The 16,289-nt window shown below is 56.3% G+C and overlaps 1 protein-coding gene across 3 annotated transcripts; it reads right to left on the reverse strand.

The window, feature by feature from the left end:
- Positions 1-4,681: 4,681 nt before the first annotated feature.
- GNB2 (G protein subunit beta 2) lies at positions 4,682-16,147 on the reverse strand. 3 transcript variants are annotated; one of them, XM_087891594.1, is made up of 11 exons: positions 15,444-15,687; positions 10,018-10,135; positions 9,442-9,553; positions 9,109-9,147; positions 8,902-9,008; positions 8,711-8,774; positions 8,465-8,627; positions 8,309-8,375; positions 7,044-7,245; positions 6,382-6,598; positions 4,682-5,072 (listed from the first exon to the last, which is right to left on the reverse strand). In XM_087891594.1, the coding sequence occupies exons 3-11, from the start codon at positions 9,496-9,498 to the stop codon at positions 4,966-4,968; spliced, it is 1,023 nt and encodes a 340-aa protein (XP_087747720.1). In that variant the 5' UTR covers positions 9,499-9,553; positions 10,018-10,135; positions 15,444-15,687; the 3' UTR covers positions 4,682-4,965. The 3 variants fall into 3 exon arrangements, with proteins under 3 accessions (XP_087747720.1, XP_087747721.1, XP_034292496.1); XM_087891595.1 differs by lacking the exons at positions 10,018-10,135; positions 15,444-15,687 and adding an exon at positions 15,891-16,147; XM_034436605.3 differs by lacking the exon at positions 10,018-10,135 and having other exon boundaries at positions 15,444-15,972.
- Between the last annotated feature and the right edge of the window lie 142 nt (positions 16,148-16,289).

The following is a 16,289-nucleotide window of genomic DNA, read 5'->3' on the forward strand; positions in this document are numbered from 1 at the left end:
CAAATGCCGAAAAGACTGTTTGGGGTTTTCCGCCTTACGCCAAGCCAGGTAAGGCTCCAAGCCAGGACTGATGGATCCTGTGTGCATCTGTGTGTGTGAGTGGGCGCCTGTGTGTGTGTGTGTCTGTCTGCACATCTGCAAGAGAATTCAATACTTTCTGTAACTGATACTGTGATGCTTGGAGGGTCCCCGTTCTGCCAGACGGACGCAACTCGAGCAGGAAGGGAAGAGAGTCCGTCTGTGCGAGAGCAGAAGGCCAGTCTTGCTGGGGCGTGCTGGCCCCTCGCCACCCTGGCTCTTTGAAGTATTGAGGCCCTTGGGGGGACACTGTCCTCAGTCTGCCCCCTCCCCCAGGAGGTGAGCCGGAGCTGGCCACCCTCCTGCAGCACCGGCCGGGGGCCCAGCGTGGCCTCCACTGGCCAGGGGTGCCGCCAGAATGTGTGTGCAAAATTGCTCCTCCGCCTGCCTTTGGGCCGGGGGCCACCTCCGACTTGGGAGCCCCCTGCTCAATCGCCAGCTTTGCTTGCAAATTGGTTTGGAGGGGGGTCCTCCCCTTCTCGCTGACCCCCCCCCCCCTTTATTTTCTTTGCACCAAACATTGGGGAGGGAAGTGAATTGTAATAATCCTAAGACCTTTTGTGTTTTTTTTCTGTTTATGTTAATCAAGGTACGGGAAAAGTTTACAAAACAGGCTGATTGTTTTCCGTAGGGGGGTGTCCCTGTCCTGGGAAGGGGGGCAGCCCCCCACTCAGCCCTGGAAGTTGGTTATTGGGGGGGAGGGGGGGTCCTTTCCCCTTTTGTCATAGAAACCTCTTGTGTGTCCTTCTCTTTTTCAGCCTCTTATGAATCGCGTCGGGATTTTCTCCCGCAAACTGAACAAAAATGGGAAACTTGTGTGTGCAATTTCTGCCTTACTAGTTTTCGAGGAAAAATAATAGGGATGGGGAGGGAAGAGCGTGAAGTTTGTTTTCAGTATTATATAGCTTTTTTTAATATGAAAAAAAAATATCTAGCAATAAGGAGGGAAAGTTTCACCGAGAATTGTTGTAGCACATGCAAAAGCTGGCATTGAGTTGCGAGGATGCGGCGGTGGGAGGCAAAGGGGGCTCCTGCCCACATCCGGTGGGAAGGGGAGTGGGGGGCTTACCTGGCTGCTGGAACAGGGGGTCCCCTCTCCCCCCCCCACATGCATTGACTTCCGGATCCCATGCTCCACAGCCAGCAGCTTCTGAGTCGGGCCAGTCTGAGTATTAGTACTACTGCTGCCAGTTCCTTTCCGACAATAATGCGCGTAAGAAGAGTTTCCTGTAGCAATTTGTTTTTCCCTCTGTTCGTTGAAATTTTGGGGCAACCATTTTTTGGAATGTGACTATGAATGTATACATGTGTCTGTCTCGGTCCCTTTTCGCAACCATTGGGAGGGTTGTGGGGGGGGGTCTCTGGGGGTGGGGTGGGTGGGTGGGAGGAGTGTTTTAATTTTGAGCTTGGTGTATGCCAGAACAAATAATAGCTCTCGTGCATGTCCAGTTAAGAGAGCCACAGCAAGCAAAGAAGGCAATTACAACGCTATGCAGCCGTCAGTGCAGTCTCCGGCTCATCCTTTTGGGGGGGGGCGCCTCTTCCTGGGGTTTCCTCGGAGGGAAAACCTCGCTGCGGCCCCCGCCCCTCCCCAGGCTCCTGGAGAAGTGACAGGCTCCCCCACTTTTTGCTTGTTCCAATACTTTGTGACAACTTTTTGTGTGTTTCTGATGCCTTAAAACTGTACCCACAAACTTCTATGGAGGGGCAGGCCCAGGGGGGTTCCGCCCGAGGAGACCACTTGGTGAGGAAGAGCGGAGAGGCTGGACCGAGGCCAGCAGGCGAGAAGCCCCCGGAGACGGGAAGGAGGCCTGGGAGCCTCGACTGGACGCCTGTCCACATCCACAGCGGCAGCAACGGGAGCCTGGCTTCACCCTCCCTGGCGTCCCACACGAAGAGGGCCCAGCCGGCTCGGCCGCCAGCTCCGGCCACCATCTACCTCCCCGCTGCAGCCGCTGTCCCCCCAGAGGCAGGCGAGGCCCGGACATTGTCGCGGTCCGTCCTTCCCGAGTGTTACAAGAAACTGTGATGGAGGCCCGAGGCCCCGGGCGTCTCTGAGCTCCTACTGAGAGTGGAAAGATGTTTACAGACTTCACCTTTTCCCGGCGTGACTGGCAGGGCCCGGGAGAAGGGCCACAACTTCCTCCCCTCACCCCCCCGGTCTCGGGTGCCGAATGTTTCCCCATGGACCATCTGCCTGAAAGACTTGTGGGGGGCATCCCCCCATCTCCGCCCAAGCAGGCTGGCTGCCCACGGGACTTGGCTCTTCTGCCGGAAGACGAAGCCGCAGCCGGACTGGCCGAATTGGACTGCGAGGGGCAGACGGGGGGCCTGCCACGGCTCTTCCTCCTTCCGGGTGGGGCAGACATCCACCCGCCTGCCTGCCTGCCTGCCTGCCGAGGAGGGGCCGACCGGACCCCGTCTGCTTCTGCGCCTTAAACTGGTGGTGGGAGGGGGGGGCGCCTGCTGGTTGCACGCGAGACGGCTTTGCTCTCTTAACCTGCGTAGAGACTGTTTGGCTTTTGCTAGTGGCAGACTATCCGAAGGGGGCGAGACGCCGAGCCCCCTTCCCCTCCTGTACACATCTCCCCATCATATCTTGCCACGTGTTTTGTAAATGGTTTTGCGTCCCTCCCTTTGCTCTGCGTGTCTGCAAGGAAATAAAAGCTTAGATGTTGTGGAATTTCCTGGACTTTTTCCTCACCCAGGCAGAGAGAGGTAAACCTCGATTTACAAGAGTTTTTTTACTGAGCGAAGTTACAAGGGCACCGAAAATGTCACCTGTGGCCGTTTTTCACTTAACAACCGTGGTAGCCTCCCCACGGTCACGTGATTTACATTCGGAGCTTTGGCAACTGACTCACATTTATGACCGTTGCCGTGGCCCAAGGTCACATGATCCCCTTTTGCGACCTTCCAACAAGCAAAGTCAATGGGGAAACCAGATTCGTTTAACCGTGCTGCTGTCTCTCCCCAAAAATAAGCCCTTGCCTGATTTTTTGGGGTGGGCCCAATATAAGCCCTACCCCCAAAATAAGCCTGGGGTGGGCGTGGCCAGCACAAGTGAGGGCTGATGCTATCTGGCAGCAGCCACAGCCTACTGGCCCCTTGGCCTAGAGAAAGCGAAGTGAAAAGGTGTGTGTGTGGGGGGGAAGTAGGCGATTCATACCTGTTGCACAGCTGCCTGGCTCACGGGAGGCTGCCAGGAGGCTTGTGCGGCACTGGGTGAGACAGGCGATCCTGACGCCCCATGTGGGCGCCTGCCCCGGTGCAGCCATGGGACGGAGTAGGCGGTGCATTAATTGCTCTGTTTCAAAGCACCCCCTTTGCAAGCTGACAAAAATGTGAGTCTCTTTCATTTCCCTGGGGGCGTCTGCCCTGGGAAGCTCTGTAAGCCATTGCGGTCATAGGCAAGCAGATGGTGGGAGGGAGCGGGAGGATGGCCGTAAAATAAGACATCCCCCAAAATAAGAGCTAAATGGTCTTTTGGTCCCCCAAACATTGTAAAACCCAGTCTTATTTTTGGGGAAACAACAGATGTGGCAAGAAAAGTTGTAAAATGGGGCAAAACTCAGTTAACAAACATCTCAATATGAATTTTGGGCTCAATTGTGGTTGTAAGTTGAGGACTACCTGCTGCAGCCTGTTGGACGGCCTTTTACTGACCATCTCGTTGGGCTGGGCCAGGCCAAGGGCAGCTCGAGAGCTGGTGGAGCAAAGAGCCCCTGCCTTCCCTCTCTTGTCTTCTGGCCACTTTAGCAGGAGGGAAAATCAATCCAGGCCCAAACAGGGACAGCCAACAACGAACGGAAGAAAAAGTGGTTCTCTGAACTGGGCCCCCATCCCAGGAGGCTTGGACCCAATCGCTTTCCTGGCTCCGGTTTAAGTCAGGGCTCCCCAAAAGCCATCATGTAATCTCTAGCTCAAGGCTGAACTGCCAAACGGGGGCATTCCTATTTCGCAGCTAGAGCATATCCGCTCTCTGGTGGGCACCGATGACCTCTAACCCTAAGGAAACATCTGCAGGAACAGCCCCTCTACAAAGGACCCAACAGTCCATTCTGTGCTCTGAACCTGCATCTGCCTAGGCAGCCAGTGGGAGAGGGTTTTTTCCCTCCTCTCTGCTAAAACGGGTAGATTGCAGAGGAAGGGATTACAAGAGAGTAAATAAGCCACAATGGGTGATACTATCAAAAGGAATGCATTCTGTGTTCTGGACCTACATCTGCCTAGGCAGCCACTGGGAGAGGATCCAAACACCCTCAACCACCCCACCCCATTGCTCTAGTTGCTCCGAACTTGGCAATTTTCTGACTTGTGGACTTCAACTTCCAGAATTTCTCAGCTAGCCATGCCTGTTTTCCCCTACCTCCCAGAGCGGAGAGAGTGCAGTGGAAGGGATAACAAGAGAGTAAATAGGCCACAATGAGTATAGCTATCCAAAGGAATGCATTAGTCCCAGGGAATTCTGGAAGTTGAAGTCCACAAGTCTTAAAAGTGGCCATGTTTGGACACCCCTGCTCTTGGCTATGATGGGGAGGCCACACAGAAGTTCCCCCCCCCCCCGTAGCTCCCCTCGACGAAATCACACAGTGCTGCATTGTAACCCCTCAAAACCTTTTATTTGTGAGGCTGGCACCCCCTGCTCCCCCTTGGCAGCATCGCTGGCATCCTCCCCCCTCAACGTTGCAGTTGGAAACCAGGCTTAGAATAATGTTGAAGTGGAGCAGAGAAAGAAACAGGAGGGGGGGACGGACAATGGGAGGGCAGCCAGCTGAGGGGCAGAGGCTCAAGGCCACAGCAGAGGGGGCAGAGACCGGATGGGGGGGCCACCAAGGGCCTCCAGCTTTTCTCCCACCAGCCCCCCCATCCACCCCAAGGCAGGGTTCAGTTCCAGACTTTCAAGAAGCTGTCCCAGGAGCCGGTAGCTACGGCCATGCCGTCGTCTGTCACGCCAAGGCAGCTGACCCGGTTGTCGTGGCCAGCGAGGACGCCTGCAAGAAGAGAGACTTCCTAGCAATGAAGCTCGAAGGAGTGGCAGCAGAGGCCACAGGACACCCCAAAAGGCTTTTCCTGCCGATCAGTCCAGAGGGAGAGAGACCCTTCCACACCCCCATCCTCTTCACCATCTGTCCCTTCCTAACCGACACGAATGGCATTCCCAGCCCCTGACCGCTTGCAGCCGAACCCCGAGAGAACTGTCTCCTCTCCTGCTTCTCCGATGGACCCAGCCGGACCCTCCCCAGCACAAAAATGGGGTTTCTCTTCCTGAATGCTGGCCTGGAATATGTGGCTCCGGGTATTGACAAGTGGGCAGTTCACCCTGGCTACGGCAAAGATGCAGAGCCAGCAAAGACCAGCCACAGCTATGGTTTAGGATACGGGGTGGGGGGTGGGGTGGGAAGCAGGACAGAGTCTAATCCTCTTTTTGGGACTATCGGGTTGGCCTGCGGTGGAAGGGAGTCTGGATTCCCAGGAGGGAGGAGCTGCTTTCCCGAGGGCAAAGAGTCAGCGTGGCTTGGAGTGTCACAGGAGTCGGTCTCTATAGTTCTGCCGGGAGTTGCTTTAGTCTGGCAAGATCCTGTCTGTAGGCAAGAACCGTAACTAGCCCTGGTGATGTTACCTAGTTGGGGTCCTGAAATGTCTGCAGGGAAACCACCAAGCTCAGAGGGCACCAAGGACCCCACAGCCCTTCTCTTCCTCTTCCTCCTCCCCCTCACAACCCCCACTGCCTTCTAGCACTGGAGAAGCTACCTAGTTGGGTCACGAAATGTCTGCAGGGAAACCACCAAGCTCAGAGGGCACCAAGGACCCCTCAAATAACAACCAAGGAAGTCTACGGATTTTCCGTCATCCAGGTGCTTTTTTTCCAAGCGACAACTGGACTTTCTTTGAAGACGTTTCACTTCTCATCCAAGCAGCTTCTTCAGCTCGGATGGGAGGGTGGGGAACGGAAGGATCAAACCTGAAGAACCTTGGATGAGAAGTGAAATATCTTCAAAGAAAAAGAAAAGCAAGAAAGTCCAGTTGCCTCTTTAAAAAAAAAATCTTTGGGGGGGACAATAAGCTACTCAAACAACCGAGGCCACAGGACTCAAACTAAGCAGACTAGGGTCTGATCTGGTTCCTGAAAACCAAGAATCCTTAGATTTCAGCGGGATCCCAACTGGGCCCCAGCAGATCCTTAAGGGTGGGAGGAGAATTGCCTTCCCTCAACCCTTCTAACGGAGCAGTGAGGCCAGGGGCACCGGAGCGGGCAGAGGCGTGAGCTGGAGGGAAGATGACCTCCTGCTGGCCACTCACCTGCCCGGTCGCCCTTCATGGAGTCCCAAATGTTGCAGTTGAAGTCGTCGTAGCCGGCCAGCAGGAGGCGTCCGCTGCGGGAGAAGGCGACCGAGGTGATGCCACAAATGATGTTGTCGTGCGAGTAGAGCATCAGCTCCTGGTCGGCACGCAGGTCGAAGAGGCGACAGGTGGCATCATCGGAACCCGTGGTGAAGGCGTTCCCGTTGGGGAAGAACTGGGCGAGAAAGGAAGAGGGGAGACAGCTAAGGAGAGAAAGCTAGGGGATTCTGGGAGCTGAAGTTAGCCCGCTCTAAAATGGCTGTTGCAGAGCAACTGTCAAGAGTTGAGATCAAATGGGGAATTAGCAAGGTCTCCTTACGTAAAGACGTGAGGCCGAAGTCTGAGCCCCCTTTGAAGGTCACCAAGTCCCATCTAGTTTTTCCAAACTACAGTCTGGAAGATTCCTGTACTACAGGCATAGAACAATAAAGGAGCTACTTTGAACTCTACATTTTTTGGTCTGGTTATTCATGCGTAACGGTGGCCGAGGTTGAGAAATTCTGCTCTAGATGCTTGCCACGAACCAGGGGCTGGAGAGTATCTCAAACAGGGTCTTTGGAGTCCGGTCTCCTACAAACCCTCCCCTCCTCTCCCCTCCCCAGGGCAGGCTCCGCACTCACACAGACAGCATTGATGTCCGATTCGTGTCCCGTGAACGTCTGCCGGCACATGCTGTCCCGGATGTCCCACAGCTTGACTGAAGCATCGCAAGCACCCGAGACAAAGCAGCGCATGTCGGGGGACAGCGAGAGGGACATGACATCCCCGCTGTGGCCTGTGAAGGTGGTGGTTTGCTGGCCCGTCTCGATGTCCCACAGGGCACTGGCAAGGAGGAAGGGGAGGCAGTCAGGCATGCACGCACCCCACCCGGCTTCAGGACTCCAGATTTGACCACTCCCTGGTGCTCACGTCCATCTTGACCACTCCCATGTGGAACAGACAGATGGCCTTAAAACAGCGGCCCTCAACCTACTGGGCACTAAGGGTCCGGTTCCGTGGAGAGGTTTTTCCTGCCAACTGGAAGGGGCCGTGGTTTCGTGTGCTGCCTGCTTCGCTTGTTTGCATGGCCCTAGACAGCTTGTTCTGGTCGAGTTGGAGTGAAATCACTTTGGGACATTGTTCTGCACCGGCTGTCGGGTGGCGTCTTGTTGCTGACTTTTCTTAATTCTAACACAACCAGGAAGTTCATGGCTCAGCGCAGGCAGCCCTCGACGTGACCAGAATCGAGCTCAAAATTTCGGTTGCCAAGGGAGAGTTGTTACTAAGTAAGTTTAGCCCCATTTTATGACCTTTCTTGCCACGGCATGGATGTTAAGTGAACCTGGCTTCCCCCACTGACTTATCAGAAAGTCGCAAAAGGGGATCATGTGACTCCAGGACACTGCGACCGTCATAAATGTGAGCCAGTTGGCAAGCGTCCAACTTTTGATCCCGCGGCCATGGGGATGCTGCCATGGTCGCAAATGTGGAAAATGGTCATAAGTCACTTTTTTCAGTGCCGTTGTAACAGTCATGAAATGAAAGTTGTAAGTCAAGGACTACCTATATTATGAGCCAGGGTGGCGGCAGTGGTTAGAATGCAGGATTGCAGGCTGACTCTGCCAACCGCCAGGAGTTCGATCCTGACCGGCTCAAGGTTGACTCAGCCTTTCGTCTTTTCGAAGTGGGTAAAATGAGGACCCCAATTGTTGGGGGCAACAGGCTGACTCTGTAAATTGCTTAGAGAGGGTGGTAAAGCACTATGAAGTGGTATATAAGTCTAAGGGCTATTGCTAGTGCCATCTATTTCTAGGTGGGTCTCGGCTCAAAACATCTGCCTAGCAAGTGAGTGATTGATATATCACAACCCCCTCCCCTTTTTTGGGGGGGAAGTCCCACCACTCACCAGGTTGTGTCTCCCGAACTGGTGATGATCTGGTTATTGGACAGGAAGCGGCAGCAGGAGAGGTACCCTTGTGGAGGAGAGGAAGGTGTCGTCAGGAGGGTGGGTGAGGGGCGGAGGAGACCTGACCCTCCCCGGGGGAGAGAAGAGAGTCCTCACCCGTGTGTCCTGGCAGCTCCCGGCTGACTCGGACGTTCCCTTCGCGGGTGATGAGGCTGTAGATGGAGCAAATGTTGTCCAGCCCCCCGCAGGCCACGTAATTCCCGGAGGGAGCGTAGGCACAGGTCATCACCCAGGACGACCTCAGAGGAATGGCGTGAACCTGGAAAGAGAGCGGCACTGAGCGGGGGGGGGCAGGCCTGCGGGGGCCTTCTCCGGGGGCCCACCTGGCGCCTTCCGACTCACCTTGTTGGTGGTGTAGCTGTCCCAGATGATCAGCTTGCCGTCTTGAGAGGCACTAACCAAAAGCCTGAGGCGACAGAGGGAAACGGAGCTCAGAGCCTTGATCATTTGGGGGGATACTAGAGGATACTTCCTTCCCCCACCCCTTCTTTATTGGGGGTGGAGGGAGGGGCTCATCCTCTTGCTGCTTTCACCTGGAGTCCGTCCCCCAGTGCATGGCGTAGATCTTGGCCAGGTGACCCCGCAGCGTCCGCCTCGTTCGCATCTGGATCCGGCCCACCGGATCGAGGCCAGCGGTGATCTTGAGTGGGGGGGAGGAAGAGAGGGGTCAGCGGTGGGGGGAGTGAGGGGGGTCCCAGAGGCCGCCTCCTTCTCCCCCCCATTGGGTCCACCTGCCTCACCTGGCTCAGTGTGGAATCGCCACATGCTTTCCTGGCGTCCTGCGGGAGAGAGGAGGAAGAGGAGGCTCACTTAATGACCGGCTCAGATGCCACTTGGCAGTTTTGCCTGTCCCACCAAGAAGTGCCCCCCCCCGACTCAACCGCCCCCTTCATTCTCCTTCCCGGAGAACCCAGAGCACTGCATCCTCCAGCACACACCTACCACTCTGCCAACACTGAACACAAAAATGATGCCGTGAAGGCCCACCGCCTGGTTCCTCAAGATGCATCTGCCACCTCACTGAGGACTAGAACCTTGTGGCAACCCCATTCCTCCTCCTCCGAGTAACTCACCCGGATCTGGTTCCGCAGCTGCTCCGCTTCCTGCCTCAACTGCTCCAATTCACTCATGGTGGCTGGGGGGGCAGGGGCTTGGCCAGCAGCCCCCTTTCACTTAGCCACGATCCTGGAGGGGATAGGAAATTATTACTGTGACTTTAAGAAAGACTCTCTCGCTTTTTTAACAGAGTGTTGCTGTGGCCTAGAGGTGGAGCTCTCGCCTCACAATCAGGAGGCTGTGAGTTCGATCCTAGGTAGAAGCAGATATTTCTCTCTCTCCCTCTGGGCACAGTGAGAAATATATCTGCTGAATATAACTCCACACTGGCAACAGGAAGGGCATCTGGCCAGTAAACCCTCAGCTCCATTCAGTTGCCCAGACTCCACCCCACAAGGGATTATGGGGTCTTTAAAAGAAGATGATGACGACAATTATGATCTTGCCGTTTCACCAAACGGCGTTACAGTCAAACATAGGTGGGCCATCAAATGGCAGCTAAGAATTCACACACAATCAGTATTTCTTGACTTAGCAACAGTTCGTTCAGTGACCGTTCAAAGTTACGACGGCATGGGAAAAAAGCGACTTACAGTGTTTTTCACAGTTAGGACCTTTGCAGCATCCTTATGATGGTGTGGTCAAACTTCAGGTGCTTGCTTTATGACGGGCGCTGTGTCCCAAGGTCACGCGATCCCCTTTTGCGACCTTCTGACAAGCAAAGTCACTTAATAACCACTGTTACTCGCTTAACAATGACAGTGATTCAGTTAACAACCGAGGCAGGAAAGGTCGTAAAATGGGGGCAAAACTCGCTTAACAAATGTCTCGCTTAACAACAGAAACTTAGGGCTCAATTGTGGTCGTAGGTCAAGGACCACTTGCATAATCAATGCTTCACTTAACAACTGCAGTGATTTTTAAGAAAGGTCACAAAATGGAGCAAAATTCAGAACAACTGTTTTGCTTAGCGACGGAAATCTGAAGCTCAGTTGTGGTCGTAAGTCGAGGCCTACCCGTGATTTAAAAATACAGCTATAATATTCCCTCTAATCGCATGCTGGATTAAAAATATTTTTCCACTTGCAAAGTGGAAAGAGAGCAAAGAGAGGAAGAGCCTGAGTGGCGCAGCAGACTAATGCTACTGTTAAAGGTAGTATTTAGCTTCCAGCTGCCTGCAATTACTGCGAGTTCAAATCTCACCAGGCTCAAGGCTGACTCAGCCTTCCATCCTTTCTAAGGTAGGTAAAATGAGGACCCAGTTTGTGGGGGCAATAAGCTGACTTTGTATAAAATATACAAAAGTATGAAGGCTATTGCTTAACGCCTTGTAAGCCGCCCTGAGTCTCCGGAGAAGGGTGGCATATAAATCAAATAAAAAAAAAAAAAGAGATGGACGCGGCCACAATTTGCCACTTGTGCCTCCCCTTCCTTTGTCCCTGGTCCAGCTGGACACCTGACTGCCCATCAGGAGCCAAAGGGACCAACTGACCCCCCCCCGAACAAGACCCAGAAGTGGCAGCCCTTAAAGAGAGCGGATTTCGGATTTCTGCAGCTCAACGCCTGACCCTCTGCCACTACAGGGAGCTCGACCTCCCGTGCCTGACCCCTCCAGGGACCCCTAAAGGGGGGATTTGAGGGATTGTTCACACACAAACATCCGTGGCAGCCCAAGCCCCCCAACTTTCCAAGCCATGGGGGGTGGCAGGGGGGTTGGAGAAGGAAGGCGCTGCTAAGCAGAGAAAGGAAGAGGCCCCAACTCACTGTTTGCAACCCCGAATCCCTACAGGTGCAAAGGAGGGGGAAAAGGGACACACAGACACACACACAAGTTGTGTCTGTCCCACTTAGCAAGATCAGAATCGCCCAAATCCGTTACGGGAATGCATCACCACGATGGCGCAGTGGTTAGAATGCAGCATTGCAGGCTGACTCTGCTGACTGCCAGCAGTTCGATTCTCACCGGCTGAAGGTTAACTCAGCCGTCTGTCCTTCCGAGGTCGGTAAAATGAAGACCCAGATTGTTGGGGACGAGAGGCTGCTTAGAGGGGGCTGTAAAGCACTGTGAGGTAGTATAGAAGTCTAACTGTTATGGCTATTGCTGTCCGAGCCCCCACCCAGGATAAGACCCCCCCCTCTCAGCTCCCACGACCGCTTCTGAATGGAAACAAGGCAGTGGGGGGGGGAAGAAACTCAGAGCAGGTGGATTTTCACTTCCTGGCAGAGCTGCGGCTGCAGCCTTTGGCAAATAAAGGTGGGGTCGCCCCCTACGGCCCCCCCCTCTGGCCACCCCAGAGAAGCCAAAAAGACAGGGTTGCTAAGGTGACCAGCCACTCTCTCTCTCTCACACACACACACACACACACATACTGCTCTATGCTCCGGGAGGCGGTTGCCTGGGCAACGGGATGAGAAAGCCGAGCGAGCGATGGATCCGGGCTGTTTGAGGGAGGAAGTGGGAAGGGAAGGCGGCCAAGGGCGGCTTCCTCCAGAGAGGGGGCTGCTCCTTCCTGAGGGGGAGGGGGCAAGGAAAGAGCCGCCTTTCCCGCTGCTCGGCCTTTGCTCCAGCCCAGAAAGGCCGAGAGTGGCCAGAAAACGTCTGAATGGGGAACAGGCCAGGCTGGGACTTCCTGGCTCCCAATTGCCAGGGGACCCCAAAACAAGGGGGAACAGGGGAGAGCCACCCCGGGGGGGAGGGGTGTCAGAAGGAGGCAGAGCTGAAGCATGGCAGGGACAGTGCCGGGTGCCACCTTCCAAAATCGGAATCTTTGCCACGTGCAGGGAATGGCACTTTTGCAACATGCCAGGCACCAACCCCCCCCCCGCCACCATTAGAGATGGAGGGCCTTTGAGATGGGGCTGCAGGGAGGGAGGGAGGAGGATCAGAGTTGTTGTCCCCCCCCCCCACATCAGCCCAGATCACAGGCTCCCTCTGCTCCTCCGCAGTCCGAAACTGCAGGCCGCTCTGATCCTCCCCTATGGGGGATCTGGAAGCCTTCCTGAGGTGCCCCACGGCTGGCAAGAGACTCGACAGACAGATGGTAGCCCAGTGGGAAGGAGGCCTCAGCCTCCCCCGGCTGCAAGTCTGCTTGGCTGACAGACTCACAACAAGCCTGCATTTGTTTAGAGTGGAATAGAGCTGGAAGGGACCTTGGAGGTCTTCTAGTCCAACCCCCTGCTCAAGCAGGAGACCCTGAGCCATTTCAGACAAGCGGCTGTCCAATCTCTTCTTCAAAACCTCCAGTGATGGAGCACCCACAACTTCTGGTGGCCAGCTGTTCCACTGGTTAATTGTCCTCACTGTCAGCAAATTTCTCCTTAATTCCAGGTTGCTCCTCTCGATTATTTTCCATCCGTTGTTTCTTGTCCTGCCTTCTGGTTCTTTGGAGAATAATTTGAATAATCTATATGGCAGCCCCTCAAATACTGGAATGCTGCTATCATGTCCCCCCCAAGTCCTTCTTTTCTCTAGACCGGCCAAACCCAAATCCTGCCACCGTTCTTCGTCTGTTTTAGTCTCCTTTAGCCCTTTCATCCTCTTAGTTGCTCTTCTCTGCACTCTTTCCAAAGTCTCAACCTCCTTTTTGTAAGGGGAGGCCAAAACTGGGTGCAGGATTCCAGGTGTGGCCTTACTCAGGCTTTGTAAAGCGGTACTTTATAAAATACTTTATTTGCACTGCCTCATCCATGTTTTGGACCACAACACCCCACATTCCCAGCCAAACCCCACCAGCAGGGAGGGAGACACCCAAGCAGAGACCCCCCAGCTGCGTCGAGAGTGGCTCTCCTCAATCCACACTAAAAGCTGCGGCATTAACCCAACTTTTATAAATATTTTGCTTTCCCGGAACACCCCACTCGTGCCTCTACAGGTAATCCTCATCTTATGACCACAACTGAGCTCCAAATTTCTGTTGCTAAGCAAAACAGTTAAGTGAGTTTTGCCCCATTCTACCTCCTTTTGTTGTTAAGCGAATCTCTGCCGCTGTTAAGATTGTTAAGTGAATCTGGACTTTGCTTGTCAGAAGGTCACAAAAAAGGGGATCGATCACCTGACCCCAGGGACATTGCAACCGTCCTCAATATGAACCAGTTGCCAATCATCAATTTGGGGTCACATGACCATGGGGACGCTGCAACGGTTGTAAGTCACTTTTTCCAGTGTTGTTGTAACTTCAAACCATCATGAAATGATCTGTTGTAAGACGAGGATCTAGACCAGCCTTTCTCAACCTTGGCCCCTTTAAGAGGGCTGGGGAATTCTGGGAGTTGAAGTCCACATCTCTGAAAGCAGCTGAGGTTGAGAAACCCCATCCTAGGAGGAACAAGGAGTTGCAAAAAACTGCACACCGGAAGTAGAAAGCACAGTGGGTCCCCCAGAGGGCAGCAACAGTGGGTGGCCCCCAACCGGAAAACCACAGCCCCAGGAGTCTCCATCAGGGACCCCCGCCCAGGAGGAGGGACTCCCGTTGCCCGCTGGCAGCATTTCCCAGCTGGCATTTCCTCTTTCAGTTCTCTCTCTCCCTGCCCAAATCACGGGTGGCTGGCGGGCCCTTCTCGAAACTCTGGGGCTCCACCCTCCGTGCTCAGAGGGTCTTTTCCAGAGACCCTGGGAGTCCGGGAGACCCCTCCCCTTCTACAGTGTTGCATCAACTCCAACCCACGTACCCATTGGGGGGGACGGGACATCCACACAGCGCCAGGTTGAAGCCCACCACCACTTCCTGCAGGGTGCCCGGCTGGGGTCTCCACTGAAGGTTCAGGCTGCCCAGGGCAAAACTCCCACCCACCCACCCACCCGTGCCCGGGGGAGCTGCTTTGCCCCCTCCCGCCCTCCCCACGGCCAGAGGGGCTGAGGCATCCCCTGGGGGTGTTTGCCAGCCTAGCTGGTTTTCAGGAGGAAGCGAAGAGAACTGATGCAAGGCTGGGGAGGGGGGGGGCTCTTGGGCCTCCTTCCGCACAACGCTCTTGGGTGGGGAGGGGGGGTCCTAACTCTGCAAAGGTCAGGACAGCACAAACCCCCCCCCACCCCGTTGCGAAGAGGCAACCACAGAGGGTCTCCCTCCCTCTCTCTCTCTCTCTGCAAGATGCTGCAGTCTCCCAGGTGCAACGACGCCCCCTCCCCTCCTTGGACCCGGCCCACCTTGGCCAAGCCCAGAAGATCCTGCTTAGCTGCTGGCAAGACGCGGAATTCTCTCTCTCACACACACACATATACACGCAAACACACACACACACACACACAAACACACACACACACCCCTTCGGCAGGCCGAGCCCTGGGACGCGCAGGCTCCCCCGGGGGAGGCATTTAACGTCGTAATGAAAGCCTCCAGACACGCTCAGGAGCCCCGGGGAGGCCGCGGCTGCTCTTTTGGGGAGGGGGCAGCCCAGCCCTCCCCACCTCCGCCCAGAGCTCAGCCCTGCCTTCCTCCCCCCCACCCGGCACAAGAAGACCCCCCCCAAAAAAGCGCCAGGGATTTGGGGGGGGATGCAGGAGGAAGCCGAGCTTCCTTTTGGGGGGGGCGCAGGGAATGAAGGGGAGGGGGCCAACCCAATGCGCCCATTTACCCTTGGGGCGATCTCTGAGACCCCCCCAAAAAAGGGAGGGGGTTGGGAAGCATCCTGGCTGCTGTGGGGGGGGTCGCGGGAGCCCCTGAGAGCGAGTGGGGGGGGGCTGCGGGGAAAGAAGTCGGGGGGGCGTAGAAAGGGGGTCCCGGGGAGGGCGAGGGCGGCAGGGCGGCCCCTCCCTGCTGATCCGGGGGCGAAAGGGCGGCGGGCGGCCCGAGGTTGTGCAATGGGGCGGGCGGTGCTCCGGGCCGACGGAGGCTGGGGCGGCGGAGGGGAGGGGCTGCCCCGGGCTAGGGGGCTTTCCGGGCTTGCATGGGGGGTCGGGAGAGCCTGGGCGGGGGTCTGCAGGCTGGGGGGGAGGGGGAAAGAGGGGGAGCGCAGCGGGAGGAGGAGGAAAGGAAGGGGGAACCGCCCGGCCTTACCCAGCCGCCCCCCCTCCCCCACCTACCTGCTGCTGCTGCAGCGCCGCCGCCGCCGCCGCACGAGGGGGCCGGGGGGCGGGGGACTCGTTTCCGCTGCTCCAGGAGCGGAAGGATCGCGCTCGGCCGCGGCTGCTGGGGCTGCTCAGAGCGCGCGGCGGCGGCCGGGACTTGACTCGGGAGCGCGCGGAGCGATCTCGCCCCGCCGGCCCAGTGATGCGGCTGTGCCGCCGCGCCCAGAGTCGGACGCGGCCGAAAGGACTCCCCGCAGGGAGGGGGAGAGGAGCGGGAGGAACCAAGTCCTTCCGCTCCGTGGGGGGGGGGAGGTCGCGCGGCAAGGGGAGGAAGGCGGACGCTGTCAGACTGTGAAGCGGGCGGGGGGCACACAAGGAGGACCCGTTCCGGTGTGGGGCGAGGCGGGGCCCGCCCGCGCCTCCCTCCCCCGCTCCGAAAATAATTCTCAAGTTGGGCCGTACCATCTCGGATGGGCAGAGTCAGACCAAGCAGCGCGAGGGGGGAGGAGAAGGACTTGGGACAAACCAATTCCCAGGGGTGGCTGACGATGAGGGCGGGGAAGAAGCGTCCAAATGCCTTCAGACCTCGGCTCCCCGAGGGGAGCTGGGCATTCTGGGGGTTGTAGTCTCTCCCCCTGCGGTCAGGAAGGGGCGAGTACACGCATTTCTTTAAAGGGAGAGTTGTTCCATCCAGAGGGGGGCAGCAGGAAAGGTGGTACAGTCCGAAACAGCCTGTTCTAGCCTGCTCTTCCCGGATGCGTCGGGACTACAACTCCCATCGGTCCCTGCAGGAGATTAAAAAATGGCCTCTGGGCTTTCAGAAGCAGGCAGAAATCCGCAGGGGCAGCCTTGCAATTTGCT

Source organism: Pantherophis guttatus, chromosome 4 (assembly GCF_059756535.1).
Source record: "Pantherophis guttatus breed Tessera chromosome 4, ASM5975653v1, whole genome shotgun sequence".
Lineage (NCBI taxonomy): Eukaryota > Metazoa > Chordata > Lepidosauria > Squamata > Colubridae > Pantherophis > Pantherophis guttatus.

Coding starts and splice junctions, on each gene's coding strand:
- GNB2 (XM_087891595.1), bottom strand. CDS start 9,498: ATGAGTGAATTGGAGCAGTTGAGGCAGGAAGCGGAGCAGCTGCGGAAC. Junction 9,148..9,441: donor AGCTGCGGAACCAGATCCGG/GTGAGTTACTCG, acceptor TCTCTCCCGCAG/GACGCCAGGAAAGCATGTGG. Junction 7,246..8,308: donor AGTTCGGGAGACACAACCTG/GTGAGTGGTGGG, acceptor CCTCCTTGCCAG/TGCCCTGTGGGACATCGAGA.